General features: G+C 34.0%; 2 protein-coding genes across 2 annotated transcripts; one reads left to right on the top strand and one right to left on the bottom strand.

Moving 5' to 3' along the window:
* Positions 1-3,532: 3,532 nt before the first annotated feature.
* LOC110714821 (salicylate carboxymethyltransferase-like) lies at positions 3,533-5,838 on the bottom strand. The gene is made up of 3 exons (XM_021893372.1): positions 5,110-5,838; positions 4,430-4,766; positions 3,533-3,918 (listed from the first exon to the last, which is right to left on the bottom strand). The coding sequence occupies exons 1-3, from the start codon at positions 5,515-5,517 to the stop codon at positions 3,533-3,535; spliced, it is 1,131 nt and encodes a 376-aa protein (XP_021749064.1). The 5' UTR covers positions 5,518-5,838.
* Positions 5,839-22,211: 16,373 nt separating this feature from the next.
* On the top strand, positions 22,212-22,580 carry LOC110714820 (putative lipid-binding protein AIR1). Its single transcript, XM_021893371.1, has one exon. The coding sequence runs from the start codon at positions 22,212-22,214 to the stop codon at positions 22,578-22,580; it is 369 nt and encodes a 122-aa protein (XP_021749063.1).
* The last annotated feature ends 4,048 nt before the right edge of the window (positions 22,581-26,628 follow it).

Raw genomic sequence — 26,628 nt, 5'->3', positions numbered from 1 at the left:
CGTTTACCCGAATTGACAGCTCTACCCGAAACCTCCAAAAATTCTCAAAAAGTGTGGATATTAGCCTTCAATTTTGGAATTTTTTGACTTTTTTCGCTCGAAAATAAAAATTGCCGAAATATTTACCATGGTCCCTAATGCCCTTCGGGATTCCAATTTGGTTTGTTGAACCATCCAATTTGCCTTTAAACGGTCAATTTACCGGTTTACAACTTCCACTGATTTCATCAACTCAAGCCTACCACTAAAATCTATGAAAACATATAAAGATCATATATGGTTCCAAACGGAATTATATGACCCCCCCAGATGTATTACCTAAATTATAAAGACTTTGCGACATCGGGCCCCGAAGCCTCCAAAATTTCTCAAAAAGCGTGGACATTAGCCTTAAATTTTGGAAATTTTTGACTTTTTTCGCCTGAAAATAAAAATTTCCAAAACATTTAACATGGTCCCTAATACCCTCAAGTAGTCCAATTGGGTGGGTGGAATCATCCAATTTGCCTTTAAACATCCAATTTACCGGCTTACAACTTGCACCGATTTCATTAATTAAATCCTACCACAAACATTTATGACAACAAAAAATGATCATATATGGTTCCAAACGACATTATATGACCCCGAGATATATTGCCTAGAATCTCAAGGCTTTTCGATACCGGGCCTCGAAACCTCCAAAATTTCTTAAAAAGCGTGGGTATTAGCCTTTAATTTTGGAATTTTTAGACTTTTTTCGCCAGAAAATAATAATTGTCGCCCTTCAGGAGTCCAATTAGGTGGGTGGAACCATCCAATTTGCCTTTAAACGGCCTATTTACCGGTTTAATTATTACTTGCACCGATTTCATTAACTCAAGCCTACCTCAAACATTTAAAACAACAAATAAGGATCATATATGGTTCCAAACAGCATTAAATGACCCCAATATATATCGCCTAGAATTTCAAGACTTTTCGACACCGGACCCGAATTCTCCAAAACTTCTCAAAAAGCGTGGATATTAGCTTTCAATTTTGAAATTTTTGACTTTTTTTTGTCCGAAAATAAAATTTTCCAAAATGTTTACCATGGTCCCTAATACCGTCCGGGGGTCCCGTTGGGTGGGTGCAGTGGAACCATCCGATTTGTCTTTAAACGACCAATTTATCGATTTATAACTTACACCGATTTCATTAAATCAAGCCTACCACGAACATTTATGACAACAAATAATGATCCTATATGGTTCCAAACACCATTATAAAACCCCGAGATGTATCCCCTAAAATTTCAAGACTTTTCGACACCGGGCCAAGAAACCTCCAAAATTTCTCAAAAAGCGTGGATATTAGTCTTCAATTTTGGAATATTTTGACTTTTTTTCGCCAGAAATAAAAATTTCCGAAATGTTTACCATGGTCCCTAATACCCTCTGGAAATCCAATTGGATTGGTGGAACCATTTAATTTGCCTTTAAACAGCCAATTTAAAAAACCGGTTTACAACTTATTCGGATTTCATTAACTCGAGCCTACTACGAACATTTATGACAACATATAATGATCATATATGATTCCATACGGCATTATATGACCCCGAGATGTATCCCCTAAAGTATTAGTAATACTTTTCTACACCGGGCCCCGAAACCCCAAAAATTTCTCAAAAAGCGTGAATATATTAGACTTCAAATCTTCAATTGTGAAATTTTTTGTTTTTTTTCGACCGGTAATAAAAATTGCCGAAATGTTTACTATGGTCCCTAATACCCTCCGGGAGTCCGATTGGTGGGTGGAACCATCCAATTTTCCTTTAAACGACCAATTTACCGGTTTACAACTTGCACCGATTTTATTAATTCAAGTCTACCACGAACATTTATGACAACAAATAATGATCATATATGGTTCAAAATGACATTATATTACCCCAAGATGTATCCCATAGAATTTCAAGACTTTTCGACACCGGGCCCCGAAACCTCCAAAATTTCTCAAAAAGCGTGGATATTAGCCTTCAATTTTGGAATTTTTTGACTTTTTTCGCCTGAAAATAAACATTGCCAAAATGTTTACCATGGTCCCTAATATTTTTCGGGAGTCTAATTGGGTGTGTGGAACCTTCAATTTGCTTTTAAACAGCCAATTTATCGGTTTACAACTTGCACCGATTTACCGGTTTACAACGGCCAATTTAAATAACTTGCACCGAACTTGACTTGTACCGAAATTGACCCAAACCCGTTTTAACCCGTCAAAACCCGAATTTAACCCGACTTGTCACTAACCTGACCCGAATTCAACCCGACCCGAATTAAACTCAACATGTAACAAATCCGACCCGAAATCAACCAGACTTTTTATTGACTCGACCCGAATTTTACCATACCTAATACTTACCTAACCCAAATATTCAACCCGATCTGTTACTAACCTGACTCGAAATTAACACAACTTGTTATTGACCCGACCTAAATTCAACCGAAATTGTTCCTGACCCGATTTGAAATAGACCACCTTATTATTGTTGATCAAAACATTTTTTCTAGGAGATTAAGTCGGTCCACGCCAGCAAAAGAAAGGAGCATCATCCTCAAATTTAAGAGTTAAATATAGTATATATTTGTTGTATGGACAAAGGAGATAATTATCTTCCTAAATTATAGGCCATAGTTCCCTAGTATATTCCCATATATATTATAGTCATCAAAGGAAATAATTAGCTTGATAAAAATGATAATTATCTATTTTTAGTTAGTTGAACCCGAAAATGACCTGACTTGGAAATGACCTGACCTGATTGTAACTTGCAAATTATTAACTTGAACATAACCCGACTTGAATCCGAGAATGACCCAACATGGAAATGACCCAACCTGATTATAACCCGCAAATTATTGACTTGAACCGAACCTGACTTGAACCCGAGAATGATCCGACTTGAAAATGACCCACCTGATTATAATCCGCAAATTATTGACTTGAACCAAACCCGACTCAAACCCCAGAATGACCCGACGTGATTCTAACCCGCAAATTATTGACTTGAATCGAACCCGACTCGAACCCGAGAATTACCCTAACCCGTTTTAACCCGAATTGAACCCGACCTATTGTTCACCCGACCCGAATGTAACCCAACCTGTTATTAACCCTACCTAAACCCGATCCAAACCCGATAAGAATTATGACCCGACATGAGCCGACTCAAGCATGACCCTACCCAAACCCGACCTGTACAGATTATGGAATTAACCCGACCCACCCGACCCGTTTACCCGAATTAATAGCTCTAATTATTGTGACATAGTGGCCTACCACACATTCTTAATGATGCACCTAATTTAACCAAGGTCAATGCTTCCATTTGCATTACACGTATATATATATATTTTTCCCTTATATATAAATATATAAAGGTAATAGTAAAAAAAATAATTAAAAAAAAAAAGTAACATTAGGATGTGCAACAACATGTAGACCACGTCCCTTTTTATTAATGCAACAACCACGTCAATTTATTCAAAAGCACCAGCAATAAAAGTCATCAACCTCGTTCCCTTCTTGTTAAGGATAGAGTAACATTAGTTAGAACAGTGTTCTCTTCGGCCAATAAGTCAAGAACAATTTCGTTATATCTTCGAAAAACCTCATCAATGATTGCTTCCCCAAAATGACTACTGATTAAGGATCCAACCACGGCTCTCATACATAATGCTTGTAAATTCATATTATCTTCGCGATTAGTTTTGTCAATTGAGCTACCAATCTTATGATCATCATTTGGATCCCAACTAATCACATTGAAGGTATAAACTTCATTGAGGGCAAAAGATCCTTCCTTAGCCACCAGATACTCGAGTTCTGAAGGTGATGGTGTATAAATGGGGACGTTGAATGTGTTCAATTTCTCTTCTTCTATGTAACGTAACCCTGCACAATATGTTTTAGAGCTATGGGTAACACATTTATACTCATGCATGTACATAAATTAAAATTGATTGCATGATATCCCTCTGTCCTTAAATATAGTTCCCGTATTATTATTTTTTTTGGACGTCTTTAAAATTACTATTTATATTAAACTCTTATTTAATTATTGTTAATTATTGACTTAATTCTACCAAAAAAGGAAAACTTGCTAAAAATAATACAACCTTTGGCCCATTCTTTTTTAATAACACAACCTTTGGATTATTTTGTAATAATACAACCTTTATGGGGTGTTCATTTTAAACAAGATAAAATCAATTTTTCGGCGGACTTTGAGGCTAAGAAAGGGGACGGATGAGTTTTTGGTGGTGGGGATGAGGAAGGATGGAATATCCCTTCCCCTTCTCCCACCTCAACCTCACCGAAAATTCGATTTTATCTTGTTTAAAATGAACACCCCCTTAAGGTTGTATTATTACAAAATAATCAAAAGGTTGTATTATTAAAAAAGAATGAGACAAAGGTTGTATTATTTTTAGCAATTTTTCCACCAAAAAAAAAGAAAAAAGAAAAGGGAATGGTTTATATACCTCAGAAACCATATCATTGAGAACCTTAGCTAGATTCTCTAACATGTAAGCAGATTCCTTGGCATAACATGGTTCGTTGTTTTGTCTTCCTAATAAGGTTAGCACCATTTTTCCTCCGGCTACGACTTCCTTGGAACGACAACTTAGGAACATCAAAAAGTCCTTTGTAAATTGTTCATTGTAACTACTAATCACTTTTGTAGGGCTTGTTTTTGACATGTAAATGTTTCTCTTATTCTCTTCTATTCCTTCCGGCACCTGAAATTATCAAACTTTCACGTCGTAAGTACAAGTGTATCAATCAAATCACACAAATCGAGTACTTCTTTTGTCTCTTGAAGATCACCCAACTTGTGTGACATTTATTTATAAATTCAATAATGTTGGGTGCGTCCAATAACATATAATTATAAATTTTTCCATTTCATAGATTATATAAATCAATTTTGGACTTCAACCAAAAGGTCAGATCATCACGAGTTCCTCATCCACCCTCCTTTCAAGTATACAATAAAAATTTTAATCGTACCAAGCTCTTATGTATGCGAAGGTACGTGATAGAATATATGAGAACAATTGATCCTGTTGCTTTTTAAAATGCCAACCTCAAAAAAAATGTGATAATTAAAATATTTTTAAAAAAAGGATAATTCACCTGAGATAGCCAGTGAAGGCTAGTGGAGGAGTGCACAAAATGCAAGCTATTGTTAGGAAAAAGCCTACCATAGAAAGAGCCAGGAACACCATTAACAAAGCAATGTCCATAATCATCTCCCAATTGCTGCTTAAGCCTATCCTTAAAACTTGTTACCGACGTAAACACAGTATTGAAATCATTCCCTGGAAGATCATTCAAGCAAATATGGTACTCTTGAGGGCCGCCATGTCCGAGTTCTCGCCGAGCCTTATCAATGGCTTCTATGAGCCCATAAGCTAAGCCGCTCAAGCAGTTTTGCTCGGAAGAAGAACATCCCAAGTCGGCTATGCATAAAGTTATAGGATGTTCCATGCAATAGAATTCCCTTATGACATTTTCTTAAGGATTTTGACATTGATAGTATCTCCCTCTAAAAGGAAAAAAAAAACTAATTAGTGATACTTGGTTAAATAAAATGTACTCATATTGTCATATGAACAATATGTCAATATGATATGGTAAATTGGTAATGGTTTAATTGTGCGAGTATAACTGTGGCTATAATGCCACTTTCTTATCTATAGTGATACAATCTACGTATATGCAAAATTTAAGTCAACGTGAGAGCAAGGTCATAGGATTCAAATATCATTCACCCATCCTTCAAAAAAAAAAAAAAAAAAAAAAAAAAAAAAAAAATTACTGTTGGATATGGAATGAGAAGAGTCAAAGACCCATAACCAAAAAAAAATACTGCAACTACACTTCAAGTTCAAGGATTCCGATGTGAGGGGTCGTGATAAAACATATAAATTTGAGATTCAACCATCAGTTTAGATTTTAGGTCGAATTGATCCTAGCTTTTACACATAGCATCATAACTTTACTCACCTAGTGATTGATGTAATAATGTTTTTAATTCATAAAAAATCAAATTCAATGACAACCATACTAGCCAAAAAAAAAAAAAAAATCTTAGCATTGTTCCAAACTGTAACAAGATAATAAAGAATGAATGAGGGAATAAAATTACCGCCGTAAACGCGGTGTTAGAATAACTGTTTTCATCAGTCCCTTCCTTCATGTGAAGCACCTCCATTATCTTAGTTTCCCTCACCATCCTCTCGCCCTAGCTAGCTAGCTTAGATCTTTGTAATGTACTTGTATGTTTATAAGATTCTTGAGGGTTTATAGTTGCCTTGTGGTATGCTTTACCTATTCGTCTATTTATATTAATGTCTCTTAACCTTTTTTTTCTAACCCATCAATAATAAAGATAATCGATTTTAATCTTTGTCAAATTAAACCAACTTGAAAGTTAACTTAATCAAAGTGCACACTTACGAATTCAAAGGTTTCCCCAATGATCCAATTCATCAATTTTGGCCATATATGGAGTACGTAGTATATAATAATAATTATAATTATGTGACACATATATACCTAATACGGTTTATCATATATTATTAAACTTAATTATTATTTTTTTGGTGTTCCTCCCGGTTCACCCTTTTTGGGCTAATCCTGATTCGGGGATCAATTCTGGGTGATTAGGTTCCAGTTTCCTCTCAATTGTTTTTGCGAGAGATCAAGCATGAAATCTCCCTACTAAGTGTAATTCAAATCACCACTACACCAACAACCAATTGGTTCATTATTAAACTTAATAAGATTGATTAAATGTACTCAATCCGAATAACAACGTACAATATAGGCCTATGTAATATAAGAGGTGTCAAGGATATCATTTACCTAGAACCGAAAAACATGTCTATTGACTAGTAGTTTAGTTCTACAATGCTACATAATTAGTCTCCCTTCTCACACTCTTAAGTGATTAATTCATCATAATCAAATACACATAAGAGTCATGTACGGCGGCCACTTAACTGTTGAAACTTCAGCAATAATAATTGTCAAAATATATGACCATGTGCTTTATTTTTCATTAGATAACAAATACATGAAGTGAACATAATTTTATGGAGTAAAAAGCTAACAAAAGGGACGAAAGAAGTATAATTTATCCTAGTGTGAAAAGTGAGATCGATAATAATTTGTGAGATCGACAAGAAAAATTTTGCGGTATAAATTTGTCAGAATTACAATTACAATATAATGTAGGGCACGATTAAAGAGCTCGATATAAAACTTGGATCCATATTATGGTTAGTATCACAAAAATTATCAATATTTTTGCAAAGGGGTGATAATTTCTGCAACATTTTTCTCTTAATATGAATTCTTAACTTGAACAAGACCAAAATCCTTCAAAAAAAAAAAAAAAAAAAAAAAAAAAAAAAAAAAAAAAAAAACTTGAACAAGATCAAAAAGCTTAAAACCCTAGGCAACTATTCTTAGTGCCAGTTGCAATGTTAAACCCACGCATTAAATAAATATTATCAAGACACATGTATAAGAGCTATAGCATATGTTATTTCCTCCGTTTTTGTAAGATGCATCACTTTTGTAGTTGTGGACTCTTAGGAAATGTTTAGAGAAGAGAGAGAGAGAAATAAAGAGGGTTCATGTGATAAGAGAGGGATAGAGACAATTTATTAACTAAAGGGGAAAGTGATAGATGCAACTAAATTAAAACTTACATATATATATAGAAAATTAAAAACTTTTGAGCATAAATAAGCACAATTTCACCTAATGTAATTCTGCGTGATTATTTTAAAAGGATTTGATATACAATTTTTATCAACAACATGAATTTTATTGTAAAACTTTCTTGTAAATGGTTATTATTCAGAAATGTAACTAGTCTTACTCTGTACTACAAGTGTTCATAAAATTTTTTATTACCTAGTAGTATGAAGAAATAGATAAACTATTTTTTTATGCTTGAAAGACATTGATTTCTTTCTCGACCCCTTTTATTTACTCGTTTCGATCTTTTTTCTGGACATTTTGTGAGAAACTACTTTCTAAAGCATTTTTTTTTTTTGCGAGAAACTACCTTATAAAAAAAATGTTGTAATAAACTACCTTATAAAAGCTAAATGTTGTAAGATACTACCCTTGGTCGGAAAGTGAGAGTTTGACTAAATTATTCCGGCGTTGACCAAGTCATGTTCCGGTCACATGACATTTAATTCATCTTTCCCCATTTTTCCCCTAATTTTTCCCGATCCTATCCATATAATATCCAAGATGAATTTAGTCAAACTCTCACTTTCCGACCAAGGGTAGTATCTTACAACATTTAGCTTATATAAGGTAGTTTACTACAACATTTTTTTTATAAGGTAGTTTCTCGCAAAAAAATTGCTTTAAAAAATTGCTCCAATTTACATTTTTTTTATAATGTACATTTCCATTTGTCTCACAACCCTTGATTTATACTTCCTCGTTGATATGCCACGTATTCCCTTTTTTGTTGTGCCATGTCATCTTTTCAATATCTTATGATGCCACATCATCACTCAAACAACAACACATCACCCAAGCAACCAACATTATCGAACCCTCCACCTCGTATACCAACTATAACCATTTCACAATCTTAGTCAATTACCAAGTGTGTTATTAATATGTAAAAAAATTATATAAGTGCAAAGCACAAGATTCAATTAAAATAAAATATACTAAAAAAAACTCAATTTTGGTTAGTTTGACCATGACAACTAACTACAATTATAAAAAGACTTTAAAAAAATTATTGATTGCACGTCAACCCGGGGCAACGCCTGGGCTACAGTGTTACCAAAGATAATTTCCCATTTAAATTTTAAAGTATATATTTGGTCAATTACTGCCTTTTAAAAAAAAATGCAAATTGGAGCCTAAAAGTACTACTAACTTATTGATTATCATCCAATCTTATTTTCCATCCACACTAATCCAAACTAATGTTAATCGTTATCTCATATAATCATATATAAATTAAATTCATCTTTAACTTAATTTTTTTAAAAAAGGTAAATTTTACTACTACAACGTTATTTTTTTTTGAATGATATGTTAATTAACCGTAGCTTATTTTGGCTATATATATTTGAATTAATTAGACAATGATCTCATACGATGTTGTGTATTAAAAATGTACCTGCGTGACTATTTGCACATATTTTAAGCTCAACAAATCCAATCAACATCAAATTCATCAGACTATTCACATTACAAATTATCTATCATAGATAAATCAATTTTGGCTGCATTACAATATTGGAGGAAAATATAGTTACCACTACACAAGTACTAAACATTACCATTAACAAAAGCAAATCAACCTTTAGTCAACAAAAAAAAAAACCAACTATAGCAATTAGGCATATACTTGGTTTGGTATGAATCTATACACGAGTGGCAAAACAACTACCTTACCTTAGTCATACGTTGCTAACTTCATTACGGAAGATATACTACCAATGCCGCGACCGACGAGTGACATTATATTCCCTCACAAGTCACAACCTAGTATAAAGTTCTTTGTACTTGAACTGTTATATGATTACATGTTATCTATTCCCCAACTGGCCAACTATACCCAAATTTCTTTAAACTGTTATATACAAAACTGTTATCTACGATTGAACTATATATGGTAATTTATCATATGCAACAAAATCAAAAGACAATTATATGCCTTAACAATATATGGTAATTTATCAAGTGTAACAAAATCAAAAGACAGTCATATAGATTGAGTGATCAAAGTACGATCACCAGTGATTGTGATAGAAGTAACACTCCCACAATGGTGCTCATCGACAAAACAGTAGCTATCAAATTCAAACAAATATAATTAAATAATTGGATGGGTTAAAGGTTAATTAGAAGAAATGGGTTTTTAAAATGTTTTTTTTGACAAATTGTCCTAAAAATTACCTCCTATCAATACAGAACTGCAACCAAAGTCTTGTATATATGTCAAATTGAACATCGTAACCGGATAAGACGAATCAACAAAATGCATGGCAAGGCGGCCAAATTCTCTTGTTTTGTGTAAAACAACACAACTCTCTGACTCAACCAAGGATCAAGGAAAAGTGATTCGTCTTAGATTTCTGCAGAATACTCTTCGAAACAAGTAATATTTGTTTTTTTAAAATAAAAAATTAAAATAAATATATAAAAATTATTCATAAATTAACAAATTACGTAAAAATTAAAACAAATTATATATATATATATATATATATATAGCAACACACAATACACACAATTAACTTCCAATATTAGGAAATTCAAAACAAATTAAGGGGGCGTTTGGTTCACAGAGTGGTATGGGGTTGGAATTAGGAATGGGGTTAAGGTGGTATCGGGTTGGAACTTGATACTTAATACCATGTGTTTGGTTTAATTCTGGAATGGAATATCTCACTATTTTCTCCTTTTATTTGATACCTAAGAGAATGGAATGAGCCAAACCCACATCCCCCAAGGTTTCTAAACCCCATACCTCATGGGTTTGAGGTATGGGTTTGAAATTCATATTTTTGACAACCAAACATATGGTATGGGTTTTAGTCATTCTAAACCCATACCTCATACCTATATTTCGTGAACCAAACGCCCCTTAAGAAATTAGGGTTTTAAATCAGGAATTAGGAATAGAAATAACCTGAATCACCAGATTGGCTCTTAATTGAATCATGTCCCTTCGAAAGTAGAGAACTGATCCCGCACTCAATTCATTCTTCTTCACGTATTTTCACCACTCGTTTTGAATGGCATCGCATCCCCCTTCCTTGGTGTAATCGAAACTCCAAAACCGATTGGAAATCGAATCATCAAACGCTAAAAAGCTGTATTCGACGCCAATCTTCAAGTTCTTCAAATCTTCCTCAGAAAATTCAACAATTCTCTCGAACTCTTCGGCATCTTCTTGATTGAGGTACAAGCGCGATTGCTTGAGGCATACGTCGCTCTTCACGAGCTTTTTGATGAAAATGGTGACATGGTCTGACATTGAAAAAGGAGAGAGAAAAGGAGTGAAGAGAAGAGGGGTAAAGGAGGAGAGAGAAAATAACGGCGCCAACAATGGAGGGTTCGTTGCTCACCTGAAATTTTCGAAAAGAGAAGAGAAGAAGACGAAAGGAAGAATAGACTAAAATGCCATTAATGAAATATAAATGGAATGATTTTTGCAAGGGCGTCTTCGTAATTGCGAAATATTATTTCCCATTTTTTTCAAACAGGACATACGCCCTGTAATTGTTGAGAATGTTTTTCTCAAATTGTTATGTTGCCAAATATGTCCGATTTTAGTTTATTATTTTTTGGCAATATTCGCTTTTTATTAATTTATTTTTAAAAAAAAATGGTAGATAGGATAAACTATTATATTACAATTTGACTCGCTTTTGTGATTTATAGATACGATAAAATATAATTATGTGGGATCTTGTTTAAATCGTGTATATGTATATTTTATTAATATCCACTTTTTTATAATTTTACAATGTTGATAATTAAAGTTATTAAGCGTTAAAAACATGCATTGGCAAGCATGATAATAGAAAGGTGTCAACTAAAAAAACAGAGGAAGTATATGATACGGAAAGACATCAATGGGTGACAGTGACAAGCTTGTATTAAAGTTTCATAACATTGTTAATCATGTAGTTTTTTTTTTCACACCGAAGAAAGGTGGCACCGACTTCCCTTATTTCCTTAATCATCCAAGTTATCGAAACATCCTTACCTAGGTTGTCTTGCAAACCGTTAAAGAGGGAAATGGGGTCCGATAGGAAGAGAATCCCTTGCTTTCCTTGAGCCTTTGCCCATTTCAAAGCTTCGAGACATGCCCAAGATTCACTCTGTACCGCTGATGAGGCTGCTCCACAAACTCCACCTTCTTCAATTGTATCGCCTAGGTTATTCACGTTGCCTGCCCATCAGACCCCCACCCTCAAGGTCTTTTTATCCCAAGAGCCGTCTGGTTCCATAATGAACCTATCAAACCCACTCTTATCCATTCCTAGGTGCACATGATTAAAACCTGGGGGAATGATTAGGTTAGCTCTGGTTGAAAAACCTCAGTGTTATCGTGGTTCCTGTTATGTATGAAAACCGCATGGTCTTGCATTCCTTGGTTTATGAATTCCGCCACTAAACCAGCATTCCCATTGGCATCTTTTAAGCATCTTGCATTTCTTGTTTTCCACAACCCCCACAAGGTTGCTATGAACAAAGCCTTCCGAGTACCATATTTCTCATCCTCGCTATAAAAGAGCAAGATATAGTGCTGGATCCAATTCCTCAAGGAGCTGGAACCAGGAGAGTCAGGGAAAATAGGAATGGAGGAAACCTCCCAAACCTCTTTTGCCAGAGAGCGGAAACGAAACAGATGTTGGCTATCCTCCACGTCCAAATTGCAAAAGTCACATGTTGGATCGACTATTATTCCTCTATTTGCGAGATTAACCTTAACTGCAATCCCCTAAAAAGTCTCCACATGAAAAGCTTCCATTTTGGTTGTATGTCCATTCTTCAAATCAGCTTCACAAATTCTTGATCCTTAGTAGAGAAGGAGGAGCAGTCAACCCCCTATCTTTAGAAAGATAGTAGTATCCTGTTTTGACCGTGTACCTCCCTGAAGGTTGAAATTTCCAATAAGTGAAATCATCCTCATTTTTGTGGGGGAGTTGGAGTTCCATGGACAAAATTGATTTTGCACTATTGTAGTCAAAGCAAAGCCTAACTTTTCCCGCGATCCACTTGCCCGCGTTCCAGTCAATAAAATCCTCCACCTTCCAATCATGTAGATATTGATGTAGACGTAAATACATGTAATTTGATGGACTTAGTTATTGAATTTGAAGATACGACTCGTAGTAAGGATTTTGAACATTTTATCCTCAAGACCTCAACTATACCTTTTATTATGTTCATTAATTAAAAAAAAATTTAAAAAAAAAATAAAAAAAAAAAAAAAAACATTTTCCTCGATTAGATGATGGTGATTTAATTAGGATGTTTAGAACCTTACCTAATCCTAATCTATATGACATTTGGGTTAGCTTTACCAAAGATCCAACTAATAACCTAATGACTTGGTGTTGGGGTTTAGGAAGTCCCAATTAGCACCACAACCAAGGCAACCTGCTAATCAACCAACATCACCTCAAGCAGCTAATCAACCACCACCACCTCAAATTCAACCACCCCAAATTGTTTCTTCAAGCTCTGAACCAAGTGTCTGCCTCTAATAAGTTGATACCTAGGAGGACACCTAATCCTGAAATTCATCATCCCCTTGAAGATATATCCCTTAATGATGAGTTTCAAATCCTGCCTCTCCAATTAATGAACCAAACTGGTTTGATATTTAGGCAGAGATGGATGATCAAGTTCCTAAGCAATTCGCTGAAGATGAGTATACTAAGGGTAGGAAAGAGTTTGAAAAGACTACGGAGAGGATAAAAAAAGCCTCAAGCCAAATCTAGAGGCAAGTTTCATGCAAATAAAATATTATATAACATAATTTATATGAGGATTTGAGAATATTAATATTAAATACTTTAAAAAGCAAAAAAACAATGCAAAACAAATAGAAGTAAAAGGAGATACCCCATATGAATGTATGATATTCCATTTGTCTTTATTTATTTATTCCATTTTTCATAAAAGGGTATCCTTAAATTAAAGATTGCTCCATATATATCATACGGGTATATAGTCATGAGAACCACAACTTTACTACCACATAATAACTTTTTGATTCCACCACTTTGCTCTTTCATTAATCTTATTCAACAAAAAACTTTAAGAAAAATATAATAATAAGGATATTTTGGATTTTAACACCTGACAAAAGGCTGAAAATGGTTTTTAACACCCCCCAAAAAAAAACTTTTATTTTAACACCTCCCAAAAATATAAAAGTTGGAAGTTAACACCAGTTAACGATTTCCGTCACGGAAATTTAACGTGGGTCCCACAAATTGGCTTCAACTTCAATTTTCACCCAGCAAAACACGAAACTTCCTCTCTGAACCTTCATTTCATTGATTTTATCCATTACAGATTTTTGGTGCTCATAATTTACAGATTTACAGATTTTTGGTGCTCATAAATCAAACCATACAAAAAATAAATAAAAATTCAACACCGGTTCATCTTCTCCTTCGTTGGAGAACAAAGCGACTGAGAACTTCCATTTTTTTTACCACCAATTCCGCCGCCCATAAAGGGCCCTGTACGGCTACTGACCAAGCCTTCGCAGCCAGCAAACATGTTAACTGGGGACCGGCCACCAAAATTAAATCAACCACCCAAGAAACCAACCTTGCCCCATCCCGTTAGCCACCCAGCTCCCTCCCCCGACCGACGACCGGCGAACCCATCCCACCCCTTTTCCCCACAAACGCAACCCAACCCTCTCCCTTTTCCCCTGCTGCCCCGACCCAAGCCACCACACCGAAACCACAATCAAAGATCTGAATCGCCGCAACCACCACCACTACCACCACTCTTCTGCAACACTTTGCTCCAAACCCTAACGAATCGACCCGCCTTAACCTTTTCGGCCACCCTAACCCCTAAACCACCACACCGTAACTTTTTTCGGCAAACTTAAATTGATTTCTAGACGAGGTTCGATGGATCTGCGATTTGCTCTGATTTCGGGAATTGATGTTGGGAATTGATTTTTTGCGGTTTGAGTGAGGAGGTGGCTGCAGGGGTTGCGATTGTGGGCTGGTATTTGGAGAGGAGCTGATTTGGTTGCGAGAACGGGGAAAGGGAAGGGGGGTGGGTTCGGTTGGCAGCGTAGGGGTGGGGGAAAGGGAGGGGGGAGGGAAGGGGTGGCAGTTGAGGGGAGGGTGGGCAAGAACGAAGGAAAGAGTTTGGGATGGCAGCCATGAAGATGAAGGGAGGAAGAAGACGAAGAAAAGATGAAGGGAGGAATAAGAAGAAAAAATGGGATGGCAGCCACGAAGGTGGGTTTCGTAAAAAAATTGAAAACGAATGAGAGTTGAAGCCAATTTATGGGACCCACGTTAAATTTCCGTGACGGAAATCGTTAACTGGTGTTAACTTCCAACTTTTATATTTTTGGGAGGTGTTAAAATAAAAGTTTTTTTTTTGGGGGTGTTAAAAACCATTTTCAGCCTTTTGTCAGGTGTTAAAATCCAAAATATCCTAATAATAATAAAAAATAAAAAAAAAATAAAAAAAAAAAAGCACCATATGAGTTTGAATCAAACAATTGAAGACACTCTTTTTATATTTTACGTATATAATATTAAGGCATTCTAGTATCTTCCACATACAATACAATACGATTGATATTAGATTTAGGTTAATCTATAGTACTCCGTAGTAAATAAGCACACTCAAATAGTTAAATGTGCATAAATAAACAAACAAAAATTTATACAGTACTACATACGTACTTTGTAGATTTATAAAATTAAAGAACCAAATTTTTACCACATGCAACTTATAAATGCAACAATATACCCAACTGTAAACGACTAAATCCATCAAAACAAATCAAAATTTCGTGAATTTTTCAACAATCAAGTCACATATAAAATCATACAAACATGAAATTAAGTTTTGCCGAGATACTAAGATCAAGTACAACTCAAAATTACAATTAATATAACAAGAATTACCAAAATAAATGTAAGTATAAAAATAAAATATTAAACTTGTCAATGATGCCATGACCTAACCATAACAAACTCTTTATTTGTCATTACCATCACCCGAAGAAATCCATAATTACCTACAAGAATTTTCATTGCTTTGAAATTTTAGAAGCCAAGTTCTCTTCCTTATTTGTCCATGCTCCATGTTTCATAAACTGGGTATATATAAATTAGGGAAATTAGAGGAAAAAGACACTCATTAAAATTAGAAAAAATTGACATTTACTACCAGCGAAAGCACCCCGTGTCACATTTACTATCGATTTTAAAAAATATTTTAAATTACTACCACACATTAAGGTTCCGTTAAGTGGGTCCCATATTTCATTTAAATAATAAATTAAATTATTAAAAGATAAAAACTTTTTAAAAAATAAAAATTCCCAAACACCTCGTTCCCTCCCTCCCTGTCACGGCGTCAGCCGCCCTTCCCCCTCCCCTTGCTGACGCCCAAACGCTTCCCCGAAGCCGACGAACCCCACCCCTGCATTTCCCCGAAGCCGACGAACCCCAACCTTGCATTTCCCTGAAGGCGACGAACCCCACCCCTTCATTTCCCCTCCTGCCAACCACCCTAACCCCGTGCCCGGTGCACCACCTGAATCCCTTCGCGAGGCACCGCCCTTCTCCCCTAGCCCCTAAACGGCTAAACCACGATCCCCTTTCCCTCACACGAAACCTTAGAAAAACCACCCAATCGCTCCTCGCCAGCCCTGAAACCTAGCGGCGGTGGAGGAGGAACAATCTGGGGGTCTAATTTCAATTTCAAGGGTTGAGAATGATTTGGGGGTTTAGGGTTGAAGATGGGTTTTTCTAGGGTTTCATGGAAGGAAAAGGGTTTCGGGTAGGGGATTGTAGTTTAGGGGCGAGGAGAGCTGGTCGCCGGTGAGGGGAGTGTGCTGGCCGGTGAGGCGAATGGGGTGGCAGCGCGATTTCGGCCATTGGGGGCAGCGATGATGGGGAAAGGGAGGTGGCAGTGAGGTGGTTGGGGATGAAGGGGTTGTTGGACGGTGGTTGGGCCCACTGACGGAAACATCAACAGCAAAAGTCATTCGGTAGTGAAATATAAAGTTAGGGAATTTGTGTGGTAGTAATTTTAAATTTTTTTTAAACAGGTAGTAAATGTGACACGGGGTGCTTTCGCTGGTAGCAAATGTCAATTTTTCTTTAAAATTATCTCGAAAAAATTTGCATTAACATCCCAAATTATACCATCCGTTATTGTAATTTATTAATGAAATAAATCAATCAAATGATTGAGAAATATTGAACTAATGGTCCAATTATCAGTACCCTCGTGATCTTGCATTGCAAAGTTTTATATGTGATCACTTCATTCCTTACGCGGGTGTTGGATTTGTGACTGCAAATTGCTTGGGATCGGGTTTGGTTTGCGTGCTAACAGTTCTTCACAACACTCTCTTTCATAAATAAGCCACAACTTTTATTAATACGCGGGTCCCACAAATGTTGACCTGTTTACGAAAATGCCATGATGATTGGGATTTTTTGTTAATTTATTTACGAAAATGTCATTTAATAAACAAAATTTATTTATTATTGAGATAAACTTGTATTTTCTCCGTCAAATATCATAGGCACACAGAATAATTATTTCAATTCAAATATCCAATGCTTACAATAGTCAATAGTTGTAGTAATACAAAAGATAATGATGTAGTCTTTAATTTCTATTTTCTAACAACTTTAATTCCATGCAAAAGACACGACTACTTTAAAAAGAAAGATATAAATCAAACATACATTACGGCTAGAGAACCCCAACAAGCATGCATTGATGCATACACAACTTTATTTAGCCTAGAGATGAAACCCCTAACACGAAGCAAAGCAAACGCAAGCGTACAACAAACGAACGGGACGACATACTCGAAATAATTCATTTGCGGGTACGTACTAATAGCATGTACCACTGAACGTTCCATCGCAATTGTAGCCGGGGCAACACTTGTGCAATAAGCCACAAGGATCCCCAGCTGATGGGCACCATTGACACACACAAATCCTGGGGTCGAGTTCAGTTTGCGAGCAAACGGTTCCTTCACAACACTCTTTACTCTTGCGCCAGCAATTAACATTAGGTCCTAAACAATTTAGAGCCCCCCCTACATCTCGGGATGTAACAACATCCTGTAGCATAATATTTGAAATTGGGAGCGAATGCTGCTGACCGCGAATTTCATCAAATTTGCGGTCAGCTGCATTCGTAACCACCATCATCAGGATAAACACCAAACTACAACTTCTAACCCAATTCTTCATTTTCATCATTTTTGTCCTACTTTATTTTGAGTTAATTTATTAGTTTGTAGATTTTTTATTGATGATTTAAAAAGAAAGTGTGTGTGTCCCTTTTTATAGCCATATTCACATAGTTATACGTATGAAATATGAATGCACCACCTAAAAGTGTATGCAATTATGAATGCCTTTTCAGAGACTAAGGACAATAATTTAATTTGCATTCACGTGCATTATTTAGAAACCACAAATTTATCTGTCACAATTTGTACATTTGTGTTTCAGGTAGAGCTCTCAGTTTCTGACCCGAACCGTTAAACCCGACTGTTTCAAATTGATCCGAAAAGGAACTGAACTGTTTAAAACCCGTTTTTTGGAAATCGAAAACTGACCCGACCCAATTTTTTCCAAACCGAAACTGAACTAAACCGAATTTGTGCAAACCGTTACTAACCCGACCCGTTATCAAGCCAAACCGTTACAACCCGAACCTGAAAGCAACCCAAACCGATTACGTTTAAACCCGATAGTAACCCGACCTGTTTTAAACCGAAAACCGTTAAAACCCGATAAAAATCCGATAAACCTAAATCGTTCCAACCCGTAACCCGTTGTGACCGAACCGGTTATAATCCGTAACCCGTTGTGACCAAACCGTTTACGACACGTAGCCCGTTATAACCAAATCGTTTAAAACCCGTAACCCGTTATGACTGAGTCATTTACAACCTGTTACCCAATATGTTTATGATATAATCTGTTTCAACCCACTACTCGATAAACCCAACTTATTTATGACTTGACTTGATTATAACATGACTCGTTCCTACCCATTATCTGACTAATTCGACTCGATAATCATCCGACTCAATTTTAACCCGATATGATTTTGATTAGAAACCCGTTTCAAATTGGGTAAACTCGTTTTCAAACCAACCAAGTTCAATCTAAACCGATTATAACCGAAACAATAATGGTTGGACCCGATTTCACCCGATCTATTTTGAACCGAAACCCATTTTCAAACCGACCCAGTTAAACCCAAACTGATTATGACCCGAACCAATTACGACCCGTCCTGATTAAGACCCGAACTGTTTTTAACCGAAACCCACATTAAATGGGCTAAACTCGTTTTCAAACCGACCCAGTTCAACCCAAATTGATTATGACCCGAACCGACTAGAACCCGACCCGATAAGGACCCGATCCGAATAGAAACTGCAATTAAAATAACCAAACCGAACTGACCCGATAATTTTCAAAACCGACCCAAACCGACCCGCTTATTATTTTAATCCGTTATAAACCGACCCGTTATAACCCGAAACTGATAAACCCAACCCAAATCCGAACTATTTAATCGAATTGACACCCCTAGTTTCACGTGTTTTGGTTTGAGTAACTAGTAACAGTGAGAACAATAATTTTATGAAAATTTTACTGATATACTCCGTACTGCACTAGCTGTAATCTAATTATGCTTTGGTTAATCGAACTTCACTAAATTAATTAATTATTAACACCTTTTACTTGACACTAATTGTAAGTCCATTTGGAGAACGAAGATGTTGATTAATCTTGTCTATTTAAGTTAAATTATATTTTTTAAAAGGGTTTTATAAGTTAAATTATTTTTTATTTTGGCTCCTAAAGTTAAATTATATAATAGTACATATTCTAGTAATTATTATTTATTTATTAATATTATACATCTATTTGCCTTTTTTGGTTTCAAAAAAAATCTGTTTGCTTTTTCATATTGTTCAATGCACAAATTTAATTATCACTATCTTTAATTTCATATTATGTGAATACGATTTTCTCATTAATTTGTGTTAACTGATAATCAAAGTTTAATTTGCTGTTGTCAACCGAACAAGATATTTCAATTCAATTTACACTTTAATCTATTACAATATATAGATAAGAAAAAGAAAAAAAAAAGTAGAGGCTAGAATTATCACAAATTCACAAGATCAATAATATGCTTATAAGGTACAGTAATTTTTTTCACTGTTGGTTTAATTTATAGTTTATTCTATATATAGACATATAGTACTTGAGTTTCATAATTGATGCATAAGGCGAGCGTAATGTATTAATGCTTGCTTTGTCGTATGACTCAGTATCTATTTGAAGAAAGAACTGCACATGCAATAAATCAATTATGTCTAGGAGTGTCAATTCGGTTAAACAATTCAGGTTTGAGTTGGGTTTATCAGTTTCGGGTTATAACGGGTCGGTTTATAACGGGTTGAAATAATAAGCAGGTCGGTTTGGGTTGGTTTTGAAAATTATCGGGTCAGTTCGGTTTGGTTTTTTAAATTGCAGTTTCTATTCGGATCGGGTCCTTAACGGGTCGGGTTCTAGTCGGTTCGGGTCATAATCAATTTGGGTTGAAGCGGGTCGGTTTGAAAACGGGTTTAGCAAGTTTAATGTGGGTTTCGGTTAAAAACAGTTCAGGTCTTAATCAAGACGGGTTGTAATTGGTTCGGTTCATAATTGGTTCGGGTCATAATCAGTTTGGGTTTAACTACGTCGGTTCGAAAATGGGTTTCGGTTCAAAACAGATCGAGTGAAATTGGGTCCAATCATTATCGTTTTAGTTTATAATCGGTTTAAATTGAACTTGGTTGGTTTGAAAACGAGTTTACCCAATTTGAAGCGGGTTTCTAATCAAATCATATCGGGTTCAAATTGGGTCGGATGATTATCGAGTCGAATTAGTCAGATAACGGGTAGGAACGAGTCATGTTATAATCAAGTCAAGTCATAAATAAGTTGGGTTTATCTAGTAGTGGGTTGAAACAAATTAGATCATAAAGATATTGGGTAACAGGTTGTAAATGACTCAGTCATAACGGGTTACGGGTTTTAAACGGTTTGGTCACAACGGGTTACGGGTCATAAACGGTTCGGTCACAACAGGTTACGGATTATAACCGGTTTGGTCACAATAGGTTACAAATTAGAACGATTTAGGTTTATTGGATTTTTAGCGGTTTTCGGTTTAAAACGGGTCGGGTTACTATCGGGTTTAAACGTAATCGGTTTGGGTTGCTTTCAGTTTTGGGTTGTAACGGTTTGGCTTGATAACGGGTCGGGTTAGTAACGACTTGCACAAATTCGGTTCAGTTCAGTTTCGGGTTGGAAAAAATTGGGTCGGGTCAGTTTTCGGTTTCCAAAAAATGGATTTTAAACAGTTCAGTTCCTTTTCGGATCGGTTCGAAACAATCGGGTTTAACGGTTCGGGTCAAAAACTAACAACTCTAATTATGTCCCATCTGCTGCTTAATATGATACGGAGTAAAATTACCATACGTTTAAATTAATGACTTTTTTGTACTTAAACTTAATTTGATGGTCGTATATATTGATATTCTTATAGAAAATTAATAACTATCGAACTAAATCAAACACATTTTCACCTAATGTAATCCCAGGTGATTGTTTTAAAAAGATTTGATGTGCGATTTTTATCAACAACATGAACTTTATTTTGTACAAGCAATCGTACATACTAAGTGAAGTAAATTTCTTGTAGATGGTAATTATTTCGAAATGTAACTATTCTTACTACATGTGTTCATAAATTTTTTGATAACCTATTAGTATGAAGAAATAGAGAAACTATTGTTCATGCTTGAAAGACATTCATTTCTTTCTCAACCACTTTTACTCCCTTCGATCTCTTTTATTATTTTCACTTTAACTTTTCTTGTCTTACAAAAAGATTTTTAAATTATATGAAAAAATAATAGGATCGATGGGAGTCGTATGGTACTATGATGTGTGTACCACAATGTTGTTTTGTGTTTGATCTAATTTTAGCAAAATACTGCGTGCATGGCCTCTTGCGTTGTTACATGCTAAAAATAGCATTATACGTATATCATGATATCTTATTTAGAATTTTGATCTCAATTCACTAGTTCAACTCTTCAACGTTACAACTATTTGCCAACCTAAAATATGCTTAACATTATCTAATCCTTTCATATTTCATACTCATCTAACCAACTCAGTGCTATGAATCAACTATACATCATCTATTACTTTAAAATCATCTATAAGTAATATTGTAATAACTCCATTATTTTTCAAGTTTTCAACATCAAAACAATTAAATTGTTTGTGTTACTTAGGCTTATTTTATTGAATCAACCTTTGTCCAAGTTAAATTATTGCAAAATGGCCTCTAGAAGAACAACCTCAATCGCTATCTTTCTTGTATTGAACCTTGTTTTGTTTAATTTTGCTTTCGCTACAAACTCGGCCCAATCTCTTGACTCTTGCCCCTCAGATGCCCTTGAGTTGAATGTGTGCGCAGATGTACTTGATTTTGTTCACCTTCGCATTGGATCTTCTAAGAGGGATTCATGTTGTGGCATTGTGGGTAACCTAATTAGCCTTAATGCTTCTACTTGCCTTTGCACCGCGGTTCATGCCAACATCTTAGGTCTTGTTAACCTCGACCTCAGTGTTGCTCTTAATGCTCTTATCAACTTTTGTGGTAGTGAGCTCCCTAATGGCTTCCATTGTCCTCCACTTCAGACTTAGATTACTCGTTCTTCTTAGATACTACCTCCGCTAACTATTATGTGCAACAAAGGGGTATTATGATACTATCTGTAAGACATAAAATATTTCTTTGTTGCACATAATAATTAACAGATATAGTAGAACATTAATAGTTCGAATTTGTATTGTTGTCCTTATTTTTTCTTGGAGGATCAAGTATCCTTTTACATGTTTTCTTAAAAACTATGGAACCATTTCCATACATGTTAACATGTATAGTCGTACACTCATACTTTCAATTGAGCTTTATAGGTCTTTTTGTTTTTGTCGTAAAATAACATCATATAGCTAAATTTTACGAGCATATTTGTTGGATCTACGACGTAGTGATTTAGTGATCACTTTTAATTAATAAATTACACCCTCATTTTCACACATTATTGATCATTTATTATGACTTACACATCTGGAAAAAAAAAATTCAAGTTTAACCTCGTTATATTATATTTTTATTTATAAATATCTAAAGATGTTAAGTGGTAAAGTTTTGAGTTAAGAAGGATGAGACTAGTTATGTAATCATGTAGCAAACAGCAATACATACGTTGTAGTTATAAAATAGAGGAAACATTATCAGAAAATAATTTATAGAAAATAGCAATTATATATTCGTGGACAATGAAAAACAACTGAGCTTGTTTTTTGGGCTTTATGAATGGATTTTACTTTTTGAAATGCGTTGCATCTGAAAAGACCAATATGGCCCAACATAAATTTGAGCAAAATTTTAACCGAATGTTTGGCCCGTCCTCTCCTTATTGGCTCATCATAGACCACATTTTCGACCATATCACTGCTAAACTCCTAAGAGGTTAAGGCTATGTTTAATTCATCTTATTTCGTTTTAATATACTAGTATACTACTAGTTGCTTAACTTTATGTTAAGTAATAGAGCTATTTTGTCTTGAATTATCTTATGTGTATGAATTTATGTGGTAAAAAATTGCTTATTTGAACCTTTTATAAAATATATTTTGTTGGAAATAAGTGAAAATAAGTTAAATTAAACAAGGCTAGTAATAAACCAATTCCGTACCTTAGGTGCTTCTCTTTTTCTTGTTTATTATGAGTATATAAGATTCATATGTTAGCCCATAGAATCATATATGAAGCCTAATAGTTTTATGAATTGATTTAGGCTTTAATCTCTTTTACAAGTATCCTATAAAATAACTATGGGCCTGTTCTGTTCTGTTGAAATTCAGTTCAGTTCAGTTCAGTTCAGCTCAGCTCTTAATTTATGTCTAGTGATATTACTAATGATATAAAGTCAAATTTCATTCTTTTAAGCTCTTATTACAACGACAACAACAACAAAAACAACAATAATAATAATAATAATAATAATAATACCAATAATAATAATAATAATGATAATAATAATAATAATAATAATGATAATAATAATATTATTATTATTAACAATAATAATAATAATAACAATAATAATTGAAATAATAATACTAATAATAATAATCAATAAATAATAATAATAATCATCAATAAATAATAATAAATAGTATATGTGTTTAAAATGTTTAGAGGTTTCAAGTTTTTAATATATTTTCCATACATTTTATAATATATTTTCCATACATTTTATAATTATAATTATATAGTATATTTTTCGTAAATATTTTAATATGTACATTTGTATATACACATATGTATAGTAATAAATAATCAATAAATAATCAAAGATCACTAATCCGTAGTTAAAAATCACTAATTAATAAGTTCAGTTCAGTTCAGTTCAGTTCAGTCAATCGAAACAGGCCCTATGTCTAGATAAGATAAGTTCAACACCATCTCACTAGTGTGCATCTAAAGATAGGCATTCATTTCATAAATTTAGGCATATTAATAAGTATTTTAGAATTATGTGAAGAAAATAACAAGGCATTTTTTAAATGATCAACAAACCATATTATAAGAGTGTTTGGTACTCCCTCCGTCCTACAATATCTGGGACGGTGAACTTTTTTTTACCATAGTTTGTTTTTTTATTTTATTTTTTATTATTATTTTTTTACTAACATAATAAAAACATATTTTATCATAAATTATGTCATTATATACATATTAAATATAGTTTTATAATATAATTTTTAAAATAATTTTCATTAAATCTTAATTATATAAATAAAGTCAAAATAGTGCATTGACATATGTGCAATGTTGATTGTGTCAGATATTTTGAGACGGAGGGAATACTATTTTTTTTTTTGGTATGGAGAGTATCGGTTAGTAAAAAAAACACTATTCCGTAAAAATTTGCTCGAAATATTATTACTAACACTAATTGTTAAGCACCCACTCAAACATCAGTTATCTATTTTCACCACTAATAGTTAATTACTAACATTTAGGGCCTGTTCTGATACGATTATTTTCATTTCAGCTCTAATAAGTTCAGTTTAGTTCAGCTATAATAAGTTCAGCTATAATAAGTTCAGCTATAATAAGTTCAGTTTAGTTCAGTTCAGCTCCTAATTTCATTATCTTATAAAATATTCATTTCAATTCATTTTAACTCTAATAAGTTCAGTTCAATTCAGCTCTAATAAGTTCAGTTTATCTTTACTCTAATAAGTTCAGTTCAGTTCAATTAATGAGAACATGCCCTTAATCTCATAGTTAACAACCACCACATCTAACAAGTACTATCATAACTACGTTTTTTTTGTTCAAAGAGGCCCAATATGCACTAGTGACCAAAATAAATTTGGCCGACATCAAGGATTATTAATTCATAGGAGGCTTCCAAACAATTTGGTCCTACATGCTTTGTAGGAGATCACGTTTGAGTGAGTAGTGAGTCATTCATATTTCCTTCTTGGGAAGAAGATCGACATAAATATAGATCTTTTTTACAATAATTAATTTAAAGTCATTTTATAGTCTACAAATTGCACTACTAGATATTTTTATTAGGAAGAAGACACATAAAAATGTATGACATGGTCCCTAAAAATGAACCTTTACCCTTAAAATGTGAATGAATGAAATAATTTATTTGAAACTTGTGCATTTTTATCAAACACACAATTACATTTTAGCTATATATATTTCCTACAAAAATATATATATTTTCAATATTTTTCGGTTCTTTTAAGTTGTCGGATTTTCAGTTTTAGCTGTATTCGATCACTGACTCCATTTATTATTTACATTACTGGTAAAACATAATCACATCTCGTAAGTTTTCATAGGCAAAAGCTAATAAGTGCACTAAGGTGTTAGATTATAGAGAACTAAATGTAAAATATAAAAGTAAAATAGTAAACTTAATTATACCAATCAACGTGTAATTTTGATATGCATTCTAAATTTCGAGTAATATTTTTTTAAAAGAATTTTAATATCTACCTTTTTTTTTCGTTGACACGTATTCCTTTTTAGAAAATTTATTTTTAGTTGACACGAATCCTTTTTTAATAAGTTTTTTCTCTTAAATTTATTAGTGTACCTCACTTATTTTATCATTTTCTCTATCTTTTTTACGTAGTAATATATGTGACTAAATTAAACGTGTCAACTAATTAAAAACAGTGAAAATACTATTTTAAATAACATAATTATTAATTATCTAACACTTAATAACCAAATTTATTTTTACTAGGGCAGCTAACGCGCGCGTCATAGCTAGCCATATCTTGAAGGTTTTTTTGGTTTGGCTTTTAAATCACAAAATTAGTTAAATTAACAATAAGAGAAATTTTTCCTAAAAAATAACAATAAGAGAAAATATGTAATCAACTATATTTAGGTGGTATAAATGTTCAAGACAACTAACATTTATGAAAGCATAAAAGTACATAAATATTTTAGAGGGTATAGTTGTCTAAACACTATTCATTAAAATAGCATCTACATATTAATGAGGGTATGTATGTAAATACACATTTTGAAGGGTATAATTGACATTACACTATTCATAAGAGTATGTTTCTACTTTTTATAAGGTAGGGATAATATCAACTTTTTAAAATTAGAAACACGAATATTAATTTTTCAACTTTCGCA

The sequence above is a fragment of the Chenopodium quinoa genome, unplaced genomic scaffold, assembly GCF_001683475.1.
Source record: "Chenopodium quinoa cultivar QQ74 unplaced genomic scaffold, ASM168347v1, whole genome shotgun sequence".
Taxonomy (NCBI): Eukaryota; Viridiplantae; Streptophyta; class Magnoliopsida; order Caryophyllales; family Amaranthaceae; genus Chenopodium; species Chenopodium quinoa.
Note: the sequence above shows the minus strand (reverse complement) of the source record. Positions and strands in the feature narration are given on the sequence as shown.